Here is a 17,874-nt window from a genome sequence, read left to right on the forward strand (position 1 = left end):
CAACAGTATTTTATCATCTGTTGCTTTTTCTTGTGTTTAGTCCTTTCATTATCTTTCCAATATTTTAACATAAGCCCTAGGGGACTATCAGGGGGAATGTTATTGCTGCTAGTGTTATCCTTTTTATGCCCTGCCTTATTTGGGGTGTTTCCCATCTTGGGGGTTTTGGTGTGAGGCTCAATATCCCCTATTGGAAGTTTCTTGCCTTCCCAACTATTGGAAGTTTCTGTGAGGCTCAATGCCCCCTGCTGGAGATTTCTTGCCTTTCCTTTCCTACAGCCTCAACCCGCCCCCTGCCCCCCAACCACTGGAGGTTTCTCACACTCTTCTCCTTTTGCTTCATCTTCTCTGGCTACTTCCCCAGAGGGAATTTAGGTCCCTCTTAACATTGATGGATCAGTAGAAAACCCTGACGGGACCCCCAAAGGGCCGCCATAAGCCATATGAGTTGACCACGGAACTGCAGATTGGACTCACTCACTCTGCACAGCAGTAGTGCTTGTTACCATTCACGCACTTTCAACCTCCAAGATACTCCAACCATCAAGGAAGCTCTTCACCACCCCAGCGGCTTTTCTTACCTTGGTCTGTGCACATAGTTACCTGGTCGCCACAGTATTTGTAGTCCTTCTCTTCTCGCGTTGTTGAGATTCCAGGTTTATTTGTCACAATGGGTGGGTCTCAGTCTCCAGCCTTTGAGGCCACTGCATCAAGTCAGTGGGATGCATCCCCTCCCAGAAGATGACCGGAGACCCTTCTCCGGAGAAGAATGGGATCGCAGGCAGGGCCCCCAAATTGTTAGAAATGAGCTGGGAGTTGCAAAGAAAACGAACACTCAAAAGACTTCTCGGCAAGGTAAATTTACTTCTGCAGAAGGGTGCTGCCTGCGTCAGTCACAATCACAAGAGCACACCGAACAAAGGAAAGCAGGGGTTTTTATTCCTAATGCCGCTCCTGTTTCTGTGTCTTCCCTGCCTCCCCCCACTTCCCCCGTTAATTGGGGCCAGACTGCACAATCTAAACAGATCCCAATTGACTAGATTTAGCATTTAGAATAGGACAAAGAACCAGGAAGTTTATTGTTTGTACCTAACAACTTAAAGTAAGGCAGTGTGGGTCAGCTACAAGCTTGGTGGATGCCTGGGCCTGTTAAAGGCAGGAAAGATTACTTATAAAATAGAACAAAGGACAAGGGGGGTGAAATCCTTTGAAGAGAAACTGTTCCTAACACCTAGGTTTTCTTCTAAGGCTTTTATGGTTTTAGGTCTTATGGTTAAGTCTTTAATCCATCTTGAGTTAATTTTTGTATAACGTGTAAGGAAGGGGTCCAGTTTCAGTTTTCTGCATATGGCTAACCAGGTTTCCCAACACCATTTATTAAATAGGGAATCCTTTCCCCATTGCTTGTTTCTGTCAGGTTTGTCAAAGATCAGATGGTTGTAGATAGGTGGTGTTATATCTAAGGCCTCTGTTCTGTTCCATTGGTCTATATATCTCTTTTGGTACCAGTACCATGCTGTTTTGGTTGCTGTAGCCTTATAATATAGTTTGAAGTCAGGTAGTGTGATGCCTCCAGCTTTGTACTTTTTGCTTAGGACTGTCTTGGCTATATGGGCTCTTTTTTGGTTCCATATGAAATTTTAAGTATTTTTTTCCAATTCTGTGAAGAAAGTCAATGGTAGCTTGATGGGGATAGCATTGAATCTATAAATTACTTTGGGCAGTATGGCTATTTTCACAGTATTGATTCTTCCTATCCATTAGCATGGAGTATTTTCCATTTATTTGTGGCCTCTCTTATTTCCTTGAGCAGTGGTTTGTAGTTCTCCTTGAAGAGGTCCTTCACATCCCTTGTAAGTTGGATTCCTAGGTATTCTCTTTGTAGCAATTGTGAATGGGAGTTCACTCATGATTTGGTTCTCTGTTATTGGTGTATAGGAATGCTTGTGATTTTTGCACATTGATTTTGTATCCTGAGACTTTGCTGAAGTTGCTTATCAGCTTAAGGAGATTTGGGGCTGAGATGATGGGGTTTTCTAAATATACAGTCATGTTATCTGCAAACAGAGACAATTTGACTTCCTCTCTTCTTATTTGAATACCCCATATTTCTTTCTCTTGCCTGATTGCCCTGGCCAGAACTTCCAATACTATGTTGAATAGGAGTAGTGAGAGAGAGGGCATCCTTCTCTTGTGCAAGTTTTCAAAGGGAATGCTTCCAGTTTCTGCCCATTCAGTATGATATTGGCTGTGGGTTTGTCATAAATAACTCTTAGTATTTTGAGATATGTTCCATCAATACCTAGTTTATTGAGAGTTTTTAGCATGAAGGGGTGTTGAATTTTGTCAAAGGCCTTTTCTGCATCTATTGAGATAATCATGTGGTTTTTGTCATTGGTTCTGTTTATGTGATGGATTAAGTTTATTGATTTGTGTATGTTGAACCAGCCCTGCATCCTAGGTATGAAGCCAACTTGATCATGGTGGATAAGCTTTTTGATGTGCTGCTGGTTTCGGTTTGCCAGTATTTTATTGAGGATTTTCGCATTGATGTTCATCAGGGATATTGGCCTGAAATTTTCTTTTGTTGTGTCTGCGAGGTGTTGGTATCAGGATGACACTGGACTCATAAAATGAATTAGGGAGGATTCCCTCTTTTTCTATTCTTTGGAATGGTTTCAGAAGGAACAGTACCAGCTCCTCTTTGTACCTCTGGTAGGATTTGGCTGTGAATCCGTCTGTTACTGGACTTTTGGTTGGTAGACTATTAATTACTGCCTCAATTTCAGAACTAGTTATTGGTCTTTTCAGGAATTTGATTTCTTCCTGCTTTAGACTTGGGAGGGTGTATGTGTCCAGGAATTTATACATTTCTTCTAGATTTTCTAGTTTATTTGCATAGAGGTGTTCATATTATTCTCTGATGGTAGTCTGTATTTCTGTGGGATCAGTGGTGATATCCCCTTTATGATTTTTTATTGTGTCTATTTGATTTTTCTATCTTCTTTATTAGTCAGGCTAGCGGTGTGTTTTGTTGGATCTTTTTTAAAAGAAACCAGCTCCTGGATTCATTGATTTGTTTGTTTGTTTGTTTGTTTGTTTTTAAGGGTTTTTCATGTCTCTATCTCCTTCAGTTCTGCTCTGATCTTAGAGTTATTTCTTGTCTTCTGCTAGCTTTTGAATTTGTTTGCTCATGCTTCTCTACTTCTTTTAATTTTGATGTTAGGGTGTCAATTTTAGATCTTTCCCGCTTGTGGGCATTTAGTGCTATAAATTTCCCTCTAAACACTGTTTTAAATGTGTCCCAGGGATTCTGATACATTGTGTCTTTGGTCCCATTGGTTTCAAAGAACATCTTTATTTCTGCCTTAATTTTGTTATTTATCCAGTAGTCATTCAGGAGCAGGTTGTTCAGTTTCCATGTAGTTGTGTGGTTTTGAGTGAGTTTCTTAATACTGAGTTCTAATTTTATTGCACTGTGGTCTGAGAGACTGTTAGGATTTCCATTCTTTTGCATTTGCTAAGGAGTGTTTTAATTCCAATTATGTGGTCAATTTTAGAATAACTATGATGAGTTGCTGAGAAGAATGTATATTCTATTGATTTGGGGTGGAGAGTTCTATAGATATCTATTAGGTCCACTTGGTCCAGAGTTGAGTTCTAGTCCTGAATATCCTTGCTAATTTTCTGTCTCGTTGATCTGTCTAATATTGACAGTGCGTTGTTAAAGTCTCCCACTATTACTGTCTGAGAGTCTTAAGTCTCTTTGTACGTCTTTAAGAACTTGCTTTATGAATCTGGGTGTTCCTGTATTGGGTGCATATATATTTATGATAGTTCTCTTGTTTCATTGATCCCTTTACCATTAGGTAATGCATTTCTTTGTCTCTTTTGATCATTGTTGGTTTAAAGTCTGTTTTATCAGAGACTAGGATTGCAACCCCTGCTTTTTTTTTTGTTTTCCATTTGCTTGGTAGATCTTCCTCCATCCCTTTATTTTGAGCCTGTGTGTGTCTTTGCATGTGAGATGGATCTCCTGAATACAGCACACCAATGGGTCTTGACTCTTTATCCAGTTTGCCAGTCTGTGTCTTTTAATTGGGGCATTTAGCCCATTTACATTTAAGGTTAGTATTGTTATGTGTGAATTTGATCCTGTCATTATGATGCTAGCTGGTTATTTTGCCGGTTAGTTGATGCAGTTTCTTCACAGTGTCAGTGGTCTTTACAATTTGGTATGTTTTTGCAGTGGCTGGTACCGGTTGTTCCTTTCCATGTTTAGTGCTTCTTTCAGGAGCTCTTGTAAGGCAGGCCTGGTGGTAACAAAATGTCTCAGCATTGGCTTGTCTGTAAAGGATTTTATTTCTCCTTCACTTATGAAGCTTAGTTTGGCTGAATATGAAATTCTGGGTTGAAAATTCTTTCCTTTAAAAATCTTGAATACTGGCCCCCACTCTCTTCTGGCTTGCAGGGTTTCTGCAGAGAGAGCTGCTGTTAGTCTGATGGGCTTCCCTTTGTGGGTAACCTTATCTTTCTCTCTGGCTGCCCTTAACATTTTTTCTTTCATTTCAACCTTGGTGAATCTGACGATTATGTGTCTTAGGGTTGCTCTTCTCCAGGAGTATCTTTGTGGTGTTCTCTGTATTTCCTGAATTTGAATGTTGGCCTGTCTTGCTAGATTGGGGAAGTTCTCCTGGATAATATCCTGAAGAGTGTTTTCTACCTTGGTTCCCTTCTCCCTGTCACTTTCGGGTACAACAATCAAACATAGGTGTGGTCTTTTCACATAGTCCCATATTTCTTGGAGGCTTTGTTCGTTCCTTTTCAAAAATTCTTTTTTCTCTAATCTTGTCTTCTTGCTTTATTTCATTAAGTTGATCTTCAATCTCTGATATCCTTTCTTCCGCTTGATCAATTCAGCTGTTAATACTTGTGTATGCTTCATGAAGTTCTCCTACCGTGTTTTTCAGCTCCATCAGGTCATTTATATTCTTCTCTAAACTGGTTAGTCTACTTAGCTATTTATCTAACCTTTTTTCAAAGTTCTTAGCTTCCTTACATTGAGTTAGAAGATGCTCCTTTAGGCTGGGTACACTGGCTCACACCTGTAATCCCAGCACTTTGAGAGGTCGAGATGGACACAAGGTCAAAAGTTCGAGACCACCGTAGCCAACATAGTGAAACCCCATCTCTACTAAAAATACAAAAAATTAGCTGGGCATGGTGGTGCACGCCTGTAGTCCCAGCTACTCAGGAGGCTATGCAGGAGAATCGCTTGAACCCGGGAGGCAGAGGTTGCAGTGAGTCGAGATCGTTCCACTGCACTCCAGCCTGGGCGACAAGAGCAAAACTCCGTCCCCAAAAAAAAAAAAAGTGCTCCTTTAGCTCATTGGAGTTTGTTATTACCCACCTTCTGAAGCCTACTTCTGTCAATTTGTCACCCTCATTCTCCGTCCAGTTTTGGTCTGTTGCTGGCAAGTAGTTGTGATCTTTTGGAGGCGAAGAGGCGTTCTTGTTTTTGGAATTTTCAGCCTTTTGGGGCTGGTTTCTCCCCATCTTTGTGGATTTATCTACCTTTGGTCTTTGATGTTGGTGACCTTCGGATGGGGTCTCTGAGTGGACGTCCTTTTTGTTGATATTGCTGCTATTCCTTTCTGTTTGTTACTTTTCTGTCAGGCCCCTGTGGTGCAGGTCTGCTTGAGGTCCACTCCAGACCTTGTTTGCCTGGGTATCACCAGCAGAGGCTGCAGAACAGCAAAGATTGCTGCCTGTTCCTTCCTCTGGAAGCTTCATCCCAGAGGGGCACTGACAGATGCCAGCCAGAGCACTCCTGTTTGAGGTGTCTGTTGGCCCCTGCTGGGAGGTGTCTCCCAGTCAGGATATACGGGGGTCAGGGACCCACTTGAGGAGCCAGTCTGACAGTTAGCAGAGCTCAGATGCTGTGCTGGGAGATCCACTGATCTGCTGCTCTCTTCAGAGTCCTGTCCTACAGGGACATTTAAGTCTACTGAAGCCCTCAGGTGCTCTGTCCCAGGGAGATGGGGGTTTTATCTATAAGCCCCTGCTGCCTTTTTTTCAGAGATGCCCTGTCCAGAGAGGAGGAATCTAGAGAGGCAGTCTGGCCACAGTGGCCTTGCCGAGCTGCAGTGGGCTCGGCCCAGTTCAAACTTCCCAGTGGCTTTGTTTACACTGTGAGGGGGAAACTGCCTACTCAAGCCTCAGCAATGGTCGATGCCCCTCCCCTCACCAAGCTTGAGCATCCCAGGTCAACCTCAGACTGCTGTGCTGGCAACGAGAATTTCAAGCCAGTGGATCTTAGCTTGCTGGGCTCCGTGTGGGTGGGACCTGCCGAGCCAGAACACTTGGCTCCCTGGCTTCAGCCCCCTTTGCAGGAAGAGTGAACGGTTCTGTCTCACTGGCATTCCAGGCACCACTAGGGTATGGAAAAGAAAAACTCCTGCAGCTAACTCAGTGTCTGCCCTAACAGCCACCCAGCTTTGTGCTTGAAACCCAGGGCCCTGGTAGCATAGGCACCGGAGGGAATCTCCTGGTCTGTGGGTTGTGAAGACCGTGGGAAAAATGCAGTATCTGGGCTGGAGTGTACCATTCCTCACGGCATAGTCCATCATGGCTTCCCTTGGGTAGGGAAGAGAATTCCCTGACCCATTGTGCTTCCCTGGTGAGAGCCCCACCATGCTTTAGCTCGCCATCTGTGGCTACACCCACTGTCCAACTAGTCCCAATGAGATGAACCAGGTACCTCAGTTGGAAATGCAGAAATCACCTGCCTTCTGCATCAGTCTTACTGGGAGCTGCAGACCGGAGCTGTTCCTATTCAGCCATCTTGCCAGCAATCCGAAATAATTTTATAGTGAATACTTGTATACTCACCACTTAGATTCTGAAAACTGAGCAAGGAGCTTTCTTTTTTTATTTATTTTTTTGAGATGGAGTTTCACTCTTGTTGCCCAGGCAGGAGTGCAGTGGCACGATTTCAGCTCACCACAACCTCCATCTCCCGGGTTCAAGCAATTCTCCTACCTCAGCCTCCCGGGTAGCTGGGATTACAGTCATGCGCCACCACACCTGGCTAATTTTGTATTTTTAGTAGAGACAGGGTTTCTCCATGTTGGTCAGGCTGGTCTTGAACTCCCGACCTCATGTGATCCGCCTGCCCTGACCTCAGGTGATCCACCCGCCTTGGCGTCGCAAAGTCCTGGGATTACAGGCGTGAGCCACTACGCCTGGCCCACAGCTTTCTTCGTAAGAAGGTTTTTACTTGAAAATCCAATTCTTTCGTAGGTACAGAGCCATTCAGATTTTTTTTTTCCATCTTTTATCAGTTTTGCAAGTTATCTTTGTAAGGAATTTATCCGTGTTATCTAAATTATTGAATTCACTGTCATAAAGTTATCAGTAAAATTCACTTGTCCTAGGCTGGGCGCGGTGGCTCACGCCTGTAATCCCAGCACTTTGGGAGGCCGAGGCGGGCATATCACAAGGTCAGAAGTTCGAGACCAGCCTTGCTAACACGGTGAAACCCCGTCTCAACTAAAAATACAAAAAATTAGCCGAGCATGGTGGCAGGTGCCTGTAATCCCAGCTACTTGGAAGGCTGAGGCAGGAGAATCGCTTGAACCTGGGAGGTGGAGGTTGCAGTGAGCCGAGATTGTGGCACTGTACTCCAGCCCAGTGACAGTGTGAGACTCCATCTCAAAAAAAAAAAAAAAAAATTCACTTGTCCTTTTAATGTTTGGGGTTCTACAGTGTATCACTGTACTTTGTTTCTGATGTGGGTTAATCTATATATTTATTATTTTTTCTTCTTGATCAACCAGATTTTGTTATTTCTATCATTTGTTTTCTTTATTTTGATCCCTGTTTTTTTTTTTATTGTCTTTCTTTTACTGACTTTAGTTATAATTTGTTCTTTTTCCAGGTTCTTAAGAGACCTTTTCTAACATTAAACATTTAAAGCTGAATTTCCTTCTAAGTATCACTTTTTCTAAGCATCTTCTTAGTGGTTACATTATGTACTTCTTAATGCAAATATTATAATCTTTGATACATCATATCTTTGTTTTCCATCAGTTCAAAATGATTTATAATGTTCCTTGTATTCTTTGACATATGAATTATTTGGAAGTGTGTGTTTAATTTCAAAATATTTGTGACTTCTAGGTATTTTATTTTTATAATACCTGATTTCATTTGGTCAGAGAACATACTATGTAAAACTTAAATTTTGAAAGTTAAACTTATTTTATAGTCCAGCATATTATTTTACTTGACGAATGTTCCATGTACAGAATGTTGGTTGTAATGTTCTGTAAATGTCATGTTTGAGTTAATTGTGCCAAGATGGTTGATAGTGTTTTTTCGACCTTCTACAGCTATGGTAGATGGAAAAAATGGTCCCTGCAAGATGTCCATGACGTAATTCCCAGAACTTGTGAATATGTTACCTTACATGGTGAAAAGAGTCTTTGTAGGTATTATTAAATTAAGTACCTTGAGATGATGGGTAGTTAATCCTGGATTATCTGTGTGGGCTCATTTTAATCAAAAGAGTTCTTACAAAAAAAGTGGCAAGAAGGTCAAAGGCAGAAAAAGGAAGTGGGACAATGGAAGCAGAGGCTGGAATGAAGTACACTGAAGATGGAGGAGGGCCTCAAATCCAGAAACGCAGGCAGCCTCCAGAAGGAAGGCCAGTACCTTGATTTTAGCTTAGTAAAACTGATTTCAAACTTTTGGCTTCTAAAACTGTGATAAAATAAGTCATGCAGTTTGTGGTAATTTGTTAAGGTAACTTCAGGAAATTCACAAAGAATTTGGTACCAGGAAGTATGGGGTGCTGCTGTAACCAATACCTAAAAATGTGAAAGTGGCTTTGGAGTAGGGTAATGCGTAGAGACTAGAGGAGTTTTGAGGAGCATGCTTTATAAAAAGCCTAGATTACCTTGAACAGACTCTTAGTAGAAATTTGGAAGTTAAAGACTGCCCGTGGAGGTTAAAAGGAAATGAGCACAGTGGAGAAAACCTACCATGGACTTAATACCTAGATCTTCATAACCAAACTTTTGATAGAAATATAGACATTAAAAGCATTGTTGGTGAGGACTTGAAAGGAAATGAGGATACATGTTATTGGAAACAGGAGGAAAGGGGATTTGTGTTACGTAGTGGCAGGAAGTTTAGTTGCATTGTATCCTACATTACATGGAAAACAGAACTTGTAAACTATGAATTTGGATTTTGTTTGACTTATGAGATTTTATTTCTTTTTTTATTTTTATTTTTTTATTTTTTGGAGTCAAAGTCTGGCTCTGTTGCCCAGGCTGGAGTGCAGTGGCACAATCTCGGCTCACTGCAACATCCGCCTCCTGGGTTCAATCAATTCTCGTGCCTTAGCCTCCTGAGTAGCTGGGATTACAGGGGTGTATGAAGTTTCTAAGCAAAGTGTTGAAGGTTTGGCCTGATTTCCTCTTGCTTCTTTTCACAATGTGAGAAAAAAAAAGAAAAATTGAAGAAGAAACAAACTGTTTAGCAGAAAGGAACCAGGACTTAATGATTTAGGCAATTCTCAGCCTGACCAGATTGCAGAAGACTCTAAGAGGCTCACTATCAGAAGAGTATGCCCCGGAGAGAAAGTCAAGATTTTGGCTGGACACCCTTTTGCTAGTGCCTTGGAAGGATGAAATGTCTCAGTATCCAGTCACAGGGAGGGCTCTTTGAAAACACTAAGCATAGGACTCCCTTTCAGCAGGAAGTTCCCCTGTTTAGGTTTAGTGTGTAGATCCTGGCCTCTTCTTTTAAGCTGCAGTTTCAATGAGAGTTTACTTTTCAGAGCTCTTACAGTGCCATACTGCTTAGCTTCATTCTTCTGGCTCCACTGGGTCTCCCATTTAGCCCCTGCCGGTGCCACCTCAATCCCCAGTGCCATTGGGTGGGAAATTCAGGAAAAGTTGGCCTATGGTCACTACCACTGCAACGGATTGGGCCTGCCATTGCCCCAGATGTCAGATGAGCACCCAACTGATAGTGCTGCTGTGGTGAATTGGGCCCCCTAATCCTACAAGTATGGAATTGGGGGGTTAGCCACCACTGCTACAGGTTTGGGGCAACAGATGGGTGCCCAGCTTCCATGGCACCTAGTGCATTTTTGTTCATGCTGTCCTTGATCGTTTTGAATTAATGTACATATATATTTACATATATATAAAGTGCTGCAAGTTCTCAACGAAAGCTGAGAACACTGAATGTTTCAGCTTCAAGTTTTAAATAAACTCAACAATTGGAAGAGCAAGTTAGCAATCTGAGTTATTTCTAGTCTTTATTAAAAGTATAACAAAAGTAAAATTTTCTTAAATATAGTGTTTATTAGTTCCTAAAACTCTAATAGGAATAAAGTGTTGTCTAAGTACCTGAACATTTGTTTTTCCTTCTTTCCATCCAAGCTAGGAAGTTGATGTATACCATTATTTTTATTTCTTCGGAGTTTTTAAAAATTCATTTTGGCAGGCAAATCACAATCATGGTCATCAGCCATCGAAATACATGTGATTTAACTTATGTTTTGCCATATGTATGCAAGAATACTTTGAAAATGGTAATTTTGTTTGGAAGGATACAATTGGTAAAATTCCCTTCAACTGCTTTTTTCTCACCTATTTAATAGGTTGCAAATTCAGAGGCTATGATTTTGGATAAGAATCTTGAGTCAGTTAATAGTCCAATTGAAAAGCCTTCTGTGAATTATGAGCCTTCTAACCCTTCAGAAAAAGGAAGTAAAAAAATTAATTTGTCATCAGATCAAAATAAGTCTGTTTCTGAAAGGTAGGTGTTTCTGCAAAAATGCATAAATTTATCTAAATCTATAATAATGAATTTTTTCTTCATCACAGTTTTGGATCTTTGTAATATTGATTATTCTTAACATTCACTCTTAAAATGTCCTATAGTTTTACTTTTACATATTATACTTCAGTTGTGGGGTTTTTTTTGGTTTTTGGGTTTTCTGGTGTTTTTTGAGATAGGGTCTCACTTTGTTGTCCAGGCTGGAGTATAGTGGTACAATCACGGCTCACTGCAGCCTCGACCTCCTTCCTGGGCTCAAGTGATCTTCCACCTCAGCCTCCCAAGTAACTGGGACTACAGGTGTGCAATCACCATGCTGGGCTAATTTTTTATATTTTTTGTAGAGGCAGGGCTTCACCATGTTGACCAGGCTGGTCTGGAATTCCTGGGCTCAGGCAATCTGTCTGCCTTGGCCTCCCAGAGTGCTGGGATTACAGGCGTGAGCCACTGCGCCTGGCCCTATACTTGAGTTTTTAAAAAGAGGAAAACATACAATCAAAAATAAGTAGATTAAATGGTGGCCATTGTTTGAAGAACACCCTTTCCCACAAATAACTATGCGTACACAAGGAGGCTCTAAAACAAAGGAGAACAAAGGAGAAGCATTACAGATCTAAACCATTTATGTTTGTTTTGGGGGATTTAACATGCAGTTGTGACCCTTCAGGAGATGCCCTAATATTCTGTAATATTGGGCCCACATTTTAGTTTTAATTCAGGAAGCTGCTGTGAAGGAGGCATTTAGTTGATGAAGGCAAGAGCTACATTTCAGTGACACTTTGTAGTGTGACCCCTTATTGATGCATGTGCTAAAACTCATGAAGTAACAAAAAATAAAAAGTGCTAGTGATGGAAGTGAAAAAGACACCATTAAAATAGCACTTTATAGAAAAATATATCCAATTTAGCCATGGTTTGTGTCTTTTATATGAACAAATCTATCTCATGTTCTATTCTGAAGGAGGAACCCTGCGATTTATAAAACTGTTTGAGGCAGCACTCTCAGCCCATGGTGAATGTGCGGATAGGTGTAACAAATGTGTAACTTGATTCTGATGGCTTTAATGGTGAGTTTTATAAAATATTTAAGCAAGAAATAACACCAGCTTGAAGCAAACTCTTCCAAAGAATAGAAAAAAAGGGAATGTTCTTCAGCTCATTTTATGAGACTAGCATAACCCTAATACTATTATAAAATCAATTTTTAAATTTTACAGAAATGGAAAATTACAGCCTGCTTTAAACCACAAAATAGATGCAGCCGTCCTAAACAAGATAACTAGTAAACCAAGTTCAATAGTCTACAAAAGTTGAGTTTGACTCAGGGAACCTTGGTTTAACAATTAAACATCAATTAATGTGGCTGGGCGCGGTGGCTCACGCCTGTAATCCCAGCAATTTGGGAGGCTGAGGCAGGTGGATCACTTGAGGTCAGGAGTTTGAGACCAGCCTGACCAACATGGTAAAACTCCATCTCTACTAAAAATAATAATAATAATAATACAAAAATTGGCCAGGCACGGTGGCTCATGCCTGTAATCCCAGCTCTTTGGGAGGCCGAGGTGGGCAGATCACCTGAGGTCGGGAGTTCGAGACTAGCCTGACCAACATGGAGAAACCCTGTCTCTGCTAAAAATACAAAATTAGGCTGGGTGCGGTGGCTCACGCCTGCAATCCCAGCACTTTCGGAGGCCGAGGTGGGTGGATCACGAGGTCAGGAGATGAAGACCATTCTGGCTAACATGGTGAAACGCCGTCTCTACTAAAAATATAAAAAATTAGCCGGGCATGGTGGCGGGTGCCTGTAGTCCCAGCTACTCAGGAGGCTGAGGCAGGAGAATGGCTTGAACCTGGGAGCTTGCAGTGAGCCAGTATCACACCACTGCACTCCAGCCTGGGCGACAGAGCGAGACTCCATCTCAAAAAGAAAAAAAAAAAAAAATTAGCTGGGCATGGTGGTGCATGCCTGTAATTCCAGCTACTCGGGAGGCTGACACAGGAGAATTGCTTGAACCCGGGAGGCAGAGGCTGCAGTGAGCGGAGATCACGCCACTGTACTCCAGCCTGGGCGACAGAGCAAGACTCTATCTCAAAAAATAAAATAAATACACTAATGTGATTTGCCTGGAGAAAAACCATTATCAACTCACAACTCACTATAGATGTAGGACTTGATAAAATACCCATTTATGATTAAAATAAATTCGTGGCAAACTCAGAATAGAGGTAACTTCTTTAATCTGACAAAACTTATCTACAAAATCCCTAAGACAAATCTGAGAGTAAAACATTGCAAGTGTTCCTTGGAGATACAAAAGAAAGATGCCTGCTGTCACCATTTTATATAACATACTGGATGCCTTAGCTAATGCAAGAATGCCAAAAAATCGGGGGAAAAGGAAAAATACAAAGTATAATAAAGAAGGAACAATATTATTACTATTTTGGGGTGATTGGGGTGTGTGTGTATGAAATCTAGTGAAACCTAGAGATTATTAAAATTAATAAGAGTAAAACAAGATTGCTGAATTCAAATATCTAAGAAATCTTTCGTATTCCTGTTTAGAATACAAGATAGAAACAATCAGTAAATAAAATTTTGGAAAAGCTGTAACACCATTATAGAAGCCCCAAAACACATCAAGTACCTAGGAATATATTTAATAACACAAACAATAGCTGAAGAAAATGTAAAACGTTAGATATTAAAGAAAAATCAATTAAAAAGATATATGATGTGGACAAAGGAGTATTATATTTATAGAGTACAACTTCAGTCAGTATCTCAGTGTGTAATTTTATAGAACTTAATGACGTGATTCTAAAATGCAATGGGTTCAGAGGTCAAGATACTCTTTAATTAGTGAAACAAAATGGAAGGAATTTGCCATCAGATGTTAGGATATTACAAAGCTACAGTAATAGCATAGTATGAGGTTGGCATGTGCTGGACAAATAGATCAGTGTAACAGTAGAGAGTCCAGAAACCCATGTATGTATGTACATGTGATATGTGATGGAGATTGTGTGGCAGTCAGTCATTTGGGAAATGATTGACTTTTAGTAAATGGTACCATCTTGTTTGCTGTTTATGTTGGGGGAAATATGAAATTGGACTCCTTTGTAAAGCTATACAGAAAAACTCATATGGATTAAAGAACTAAAAATAAGGAAATTATAAAGCTTTTAGAATATATATTAATAAAGCTTTAGAATATTAGAATTATATTAGAATAGAATATTAGAATTATAAAGCTTTTAGAATATATAATGTCTTCATGAACTTGGATAGGGAAAGTTTTCTTAAGACATAAATGCCCTTGCCATAAAAGAAAAATTGATTAATTTTACCACATTAAAATTAGAAACTTCTTTTCTCAAAAGGCACTATAAAGATAGTGAGAAGACAGGCCATCCGAGTTGGAGAAGATACTCGCAGCACATATAACCTGTAGAGGACTAGTACACAGAATATATATAAAGAACTTCAACAAATCAATGAGTAAAAGCCAAATAATGCAAAAGAAAAATGGGCAAAAGACTTGTGCATCCACTTCACAAAAGAGGAGTTCGAAATGGCCAATATATATATGAAAAGGTGTTCATCTTCATTAGTAATCAGGGAAATGCAAATTAAAACCACAATGAGATATCATTTCATATCAGGTAAGGAAAAAATACATTTAAAAATCTGACTACTGGGTATTCGTGAGGTTTTGAAATAAAGGGAGTAGTATTTAATGTTTTGTTGCATGAGTAAATTGGTATAGTACTCTAAAAGAAAATTGGCATTATCTGGAAATATCAAAGATATGAATATCCTTTGACCTAGCAGTCCCAGCTCTTGATATATCCTAGTTAGAGGTATATCTATTGCATGTTGATATGACATAGAATATATGTATAGGAATGTTTATTAGCAGCATTTTTTATAATGGCCAAAAACTGAAAGTAAAAAGTGTCCATCTACAGTTGAAAAAGAAATTACCGTAAATCTATACGGTGGAATGTTGCAAATGAATGAAAATGAAGGAACTGCAGTCACATGGAACTGCAGTCACATGCAACAGTATGGATTATTCCCACAACGTATGATTGGAAAGTAGACACAAAAGACTCATATGATTCCATTTAAATGAAGTTCAAAAATAGCCATAAAACAAAGTGATGATTCAGGGATTCTAAGCTGGATAGTAAATCTAAAGAATAAAACAAGGAGATTAGTACCACATATGCCATTTATGGTGAGGAAGTTTATGATATAGGATAGAGGCATATGGATTTCTGAAGTGCTGATAATTTAAAATTTACTTACCTGAATATGGCTGCATGGGCACTAGCATTGTATTTATTTAATGGAAAATATATTTTTAATCTGAAAATAATTAATCAGAAAAATGATTTATGCTTAGTGTAATCTGACTGATGTGTGTGGATTTATAATTACAATCTTACTACCTGTTTTCTGTTTGCCCTGTTTTATGGTCCTTTTCCTTATATGTATCTGTCTCTCTGTTTTAGCCATCTTTTGAATTAATCTTTTTTCCATTCCCCATTACTTTGTTAATTTTACCGTTTTCATTATTCCTTTAGAAGTTATCCTAAGATAATGATATGTATTCTTTACTCGGAATACTACTTCTGCTATTTTATAGACAATGCTTGATCTTAGAATACTTTAGCTTTGTTTACTGTTTTCCCCATCTTATGTGTTTTTGTGCGTTTCGATTTTACATTAAGTCCTAGAGGATGACTACTATGTACCATCATTTTTTATTTCGAGTTACCCACATATTTATGTTTTCTCTTGCTCATTTCTTCCTGTAGTTTCATCTTTCCATCTGGGCTCATTTTTTTTTCCACAAGAAGATCTCCATTTATTATTTCTTTTGCTTTTAGTTTTGCTTAGAAAAAATGCCATCAGTTTTTATCCGGAAATGACTTCATTTTGTCTTAATTTTGAAGGGTATTTTAACTTGGGTATAGAATTATATGTTGGCAGTTATTTTTCTTTCAGCACTTTCATTTTCATCACATTGCTTTCTGACTTCTATTTCTGTTGAAATGTTTTAACATTTGTTTTATTTTTGCTTTTTCAAAGATAAGTCTCTAGCTGCTTTTAAGATACTCTACTTTGGTTTTCATCAATATACTATAAGATGTTAGGTGGTGGGGTGGTGGTAGTATACTTTGCCTTTTAAATTTATACTGATGGGGGTTTGTGGCCCTTCTTGAATCTATGGCGTGATACCTTTCATTATCTTGGGAAAATTCTTGACATTATTGCTTCAGATATTGCTTCTGGAGCATTCTATGTCTTCTGTCTTACTGGTTTCTAATTATGTGCTTTTCTATATACTCCATCTGTTTTGCTCTAGATACTTTTGTCTGGATATTTTCAACTAACCTGTGTTGTGTTCCAGCTTATTAATCCTTTCTTTTATTGGATCCAAGTAGCTATTAAACCCATGTATTCTTAATTTCAATTTGTATATTTTTCAGTTCTTGGTTATTTTTTACAAATTCATGTTCTTTGGTGAAATTCTTTACCTTGCCATCCAGGTGTTGAACATTTTAATCACTCAGATTTTCAGATCTATTTCTGATGACTCTCCTATCTGGGTCACTTTGAACTCTATTTGTGTTTGCTGTTTTACATCTTTGTCCTATTTGTTAGGACAGTTGCTAATTTTGTGTTTGATTACTGGATATTGTATATTGGAAACTGTAAAGGCTCTAAATGATGTCTTCCACCAGACTAGATTCACTCTGTACTCTGGAAAGCAGCAGAGAGACACAGCACCTGTGATGGATTTTAAATATGTCCACAAATTTTCGATACCCCTCCTTTAAAATGTGGAGCCTAATTTCCATCTTGGACTATACTTAGTGACTCACTTCTAATGAATAGAATATGGCACAAGTGACATTATTCTAGTAGGTCATAAAAGACATTAGCTTCCTTGCTTTCTCTTAGATGACTTGCTCTGGAGCAAGTTAACTGTCATGTCATAAGAACATCAAGCAATCTGTGCAGAGCTCTACATGGTGAGGCATCCTGCTAATAGCTATGTGAACAAGCCATTTTAGGCTCTGACCCCCAGCCCTGGTCAGACCTTTGGTGACTACAGCACCTGCCAACATCCTGACTGCAACCTCATGAGAAAACGTGAGCTAGAGCTCCTGAACTACACGACTTCCTACTTGTTTACCCACAGGAACTGAGATAATGAATGTTTGGATTTTTAGGCCATTATGTTTTGGGGTAAATTATTACATGGCAATAGAGATACAATACAATATTTCAATCTATTCAGAACTTGAGCAGAACTGAGGCTGATCTACTGATTTTATAAGACAGTGATTTCTTATTTTCCCCCATTCTTGTGTTACAGCCCTCTTGCCTGGGATATGGCCTATGGCACCCCTCCTATTGCTGGTCTTATATTCCAGTTCTTGGCTCCTCAATACCAGCCCTCTGTGATTTCAGTCACTTTTTGCTTGGTTTCATAGCATCCTGTGTGGCTGAGTTGACAAATGCCTTGAGAGAAGAACACTGGCCAAGTGTCCAGCTCATTTCTCTTGGATCTTGGTCTCTCTAGTTATTGGTCTCTCAAGTTATGGCTGCCACCACAGCTTTCTAATGTCTTCAAATAGACATTTTTTTCCCCAATTTTTCAAATTGCTCAAGTGTGGGGCTCCATCATGGCTGTTCTACCTGTCCTTCATGTACTTTTGTATACATTATCTATGTTTAAATGTTTAAAAACATTTAAGAAATAAAGGAACCCTTACAAAGGAAAAAAGAAATATATTGTTCCCCGTTGTTATCCTGGCTCTAGAGAAAACCAGGAGATTTTATAATTGTTTTTTCTCATGCCACAGGTATTGAAGGAATTAGTGCCACTGTTGTCCGTGTCTATAGTATGGCTAGATTTAGAAGTTTAAGCATTTTTGTTTTTAGAATCAGGAGGAAATGGGAAAGGCAATAACAACTGAGCTGCAGAAGCTCATAGA

At 39.5% G+C, this 17,874-nt stretch overlaps 1 protein-coding gene across 39 annotated transcripts in view; it reads left to right on the plus strand.

Annotated features, from left to right (window-relative positions):
- The window catches only part of ATF7IP2 (activating transcription factor 7 interacting protein 2), a 97,632-nt gene that overhangs the window by 60,641 nt on the left and 19,117 nt on the right, over positions 1-17,874 (plus strand). For all 39 annotated transcript variants that reach the window (XM_009430276.4, XM_016929393.3, XM_054668161.2 and 36 more), the window contains one exon: positions 10,679-10,836. In XM_009430276.4, coding sequence (XP_009428551.1) covers positions 10,679-10,836 — 158 coding nt within the window. The remainder of the gene's footprint in view (positions 1-10,678; positions 10,837-17,874) is intronic.

This window comes from Pan troglodytes, chromosome 18 (assembly GCF_028858775.2).
Source record: "Pan troglodytes isolate AG18354 chromosome 18, NHGRI_mPanTro3-v2.0_pri, whole genome shotgun sequence".
In the NCBI taxonomy this organism is placed as follows: domain Eukaryota; kingdom Metazoa; phylum Chordata; class Mammalia; order Primates; family Hominidae; genus Pan; species Pan troglodytes.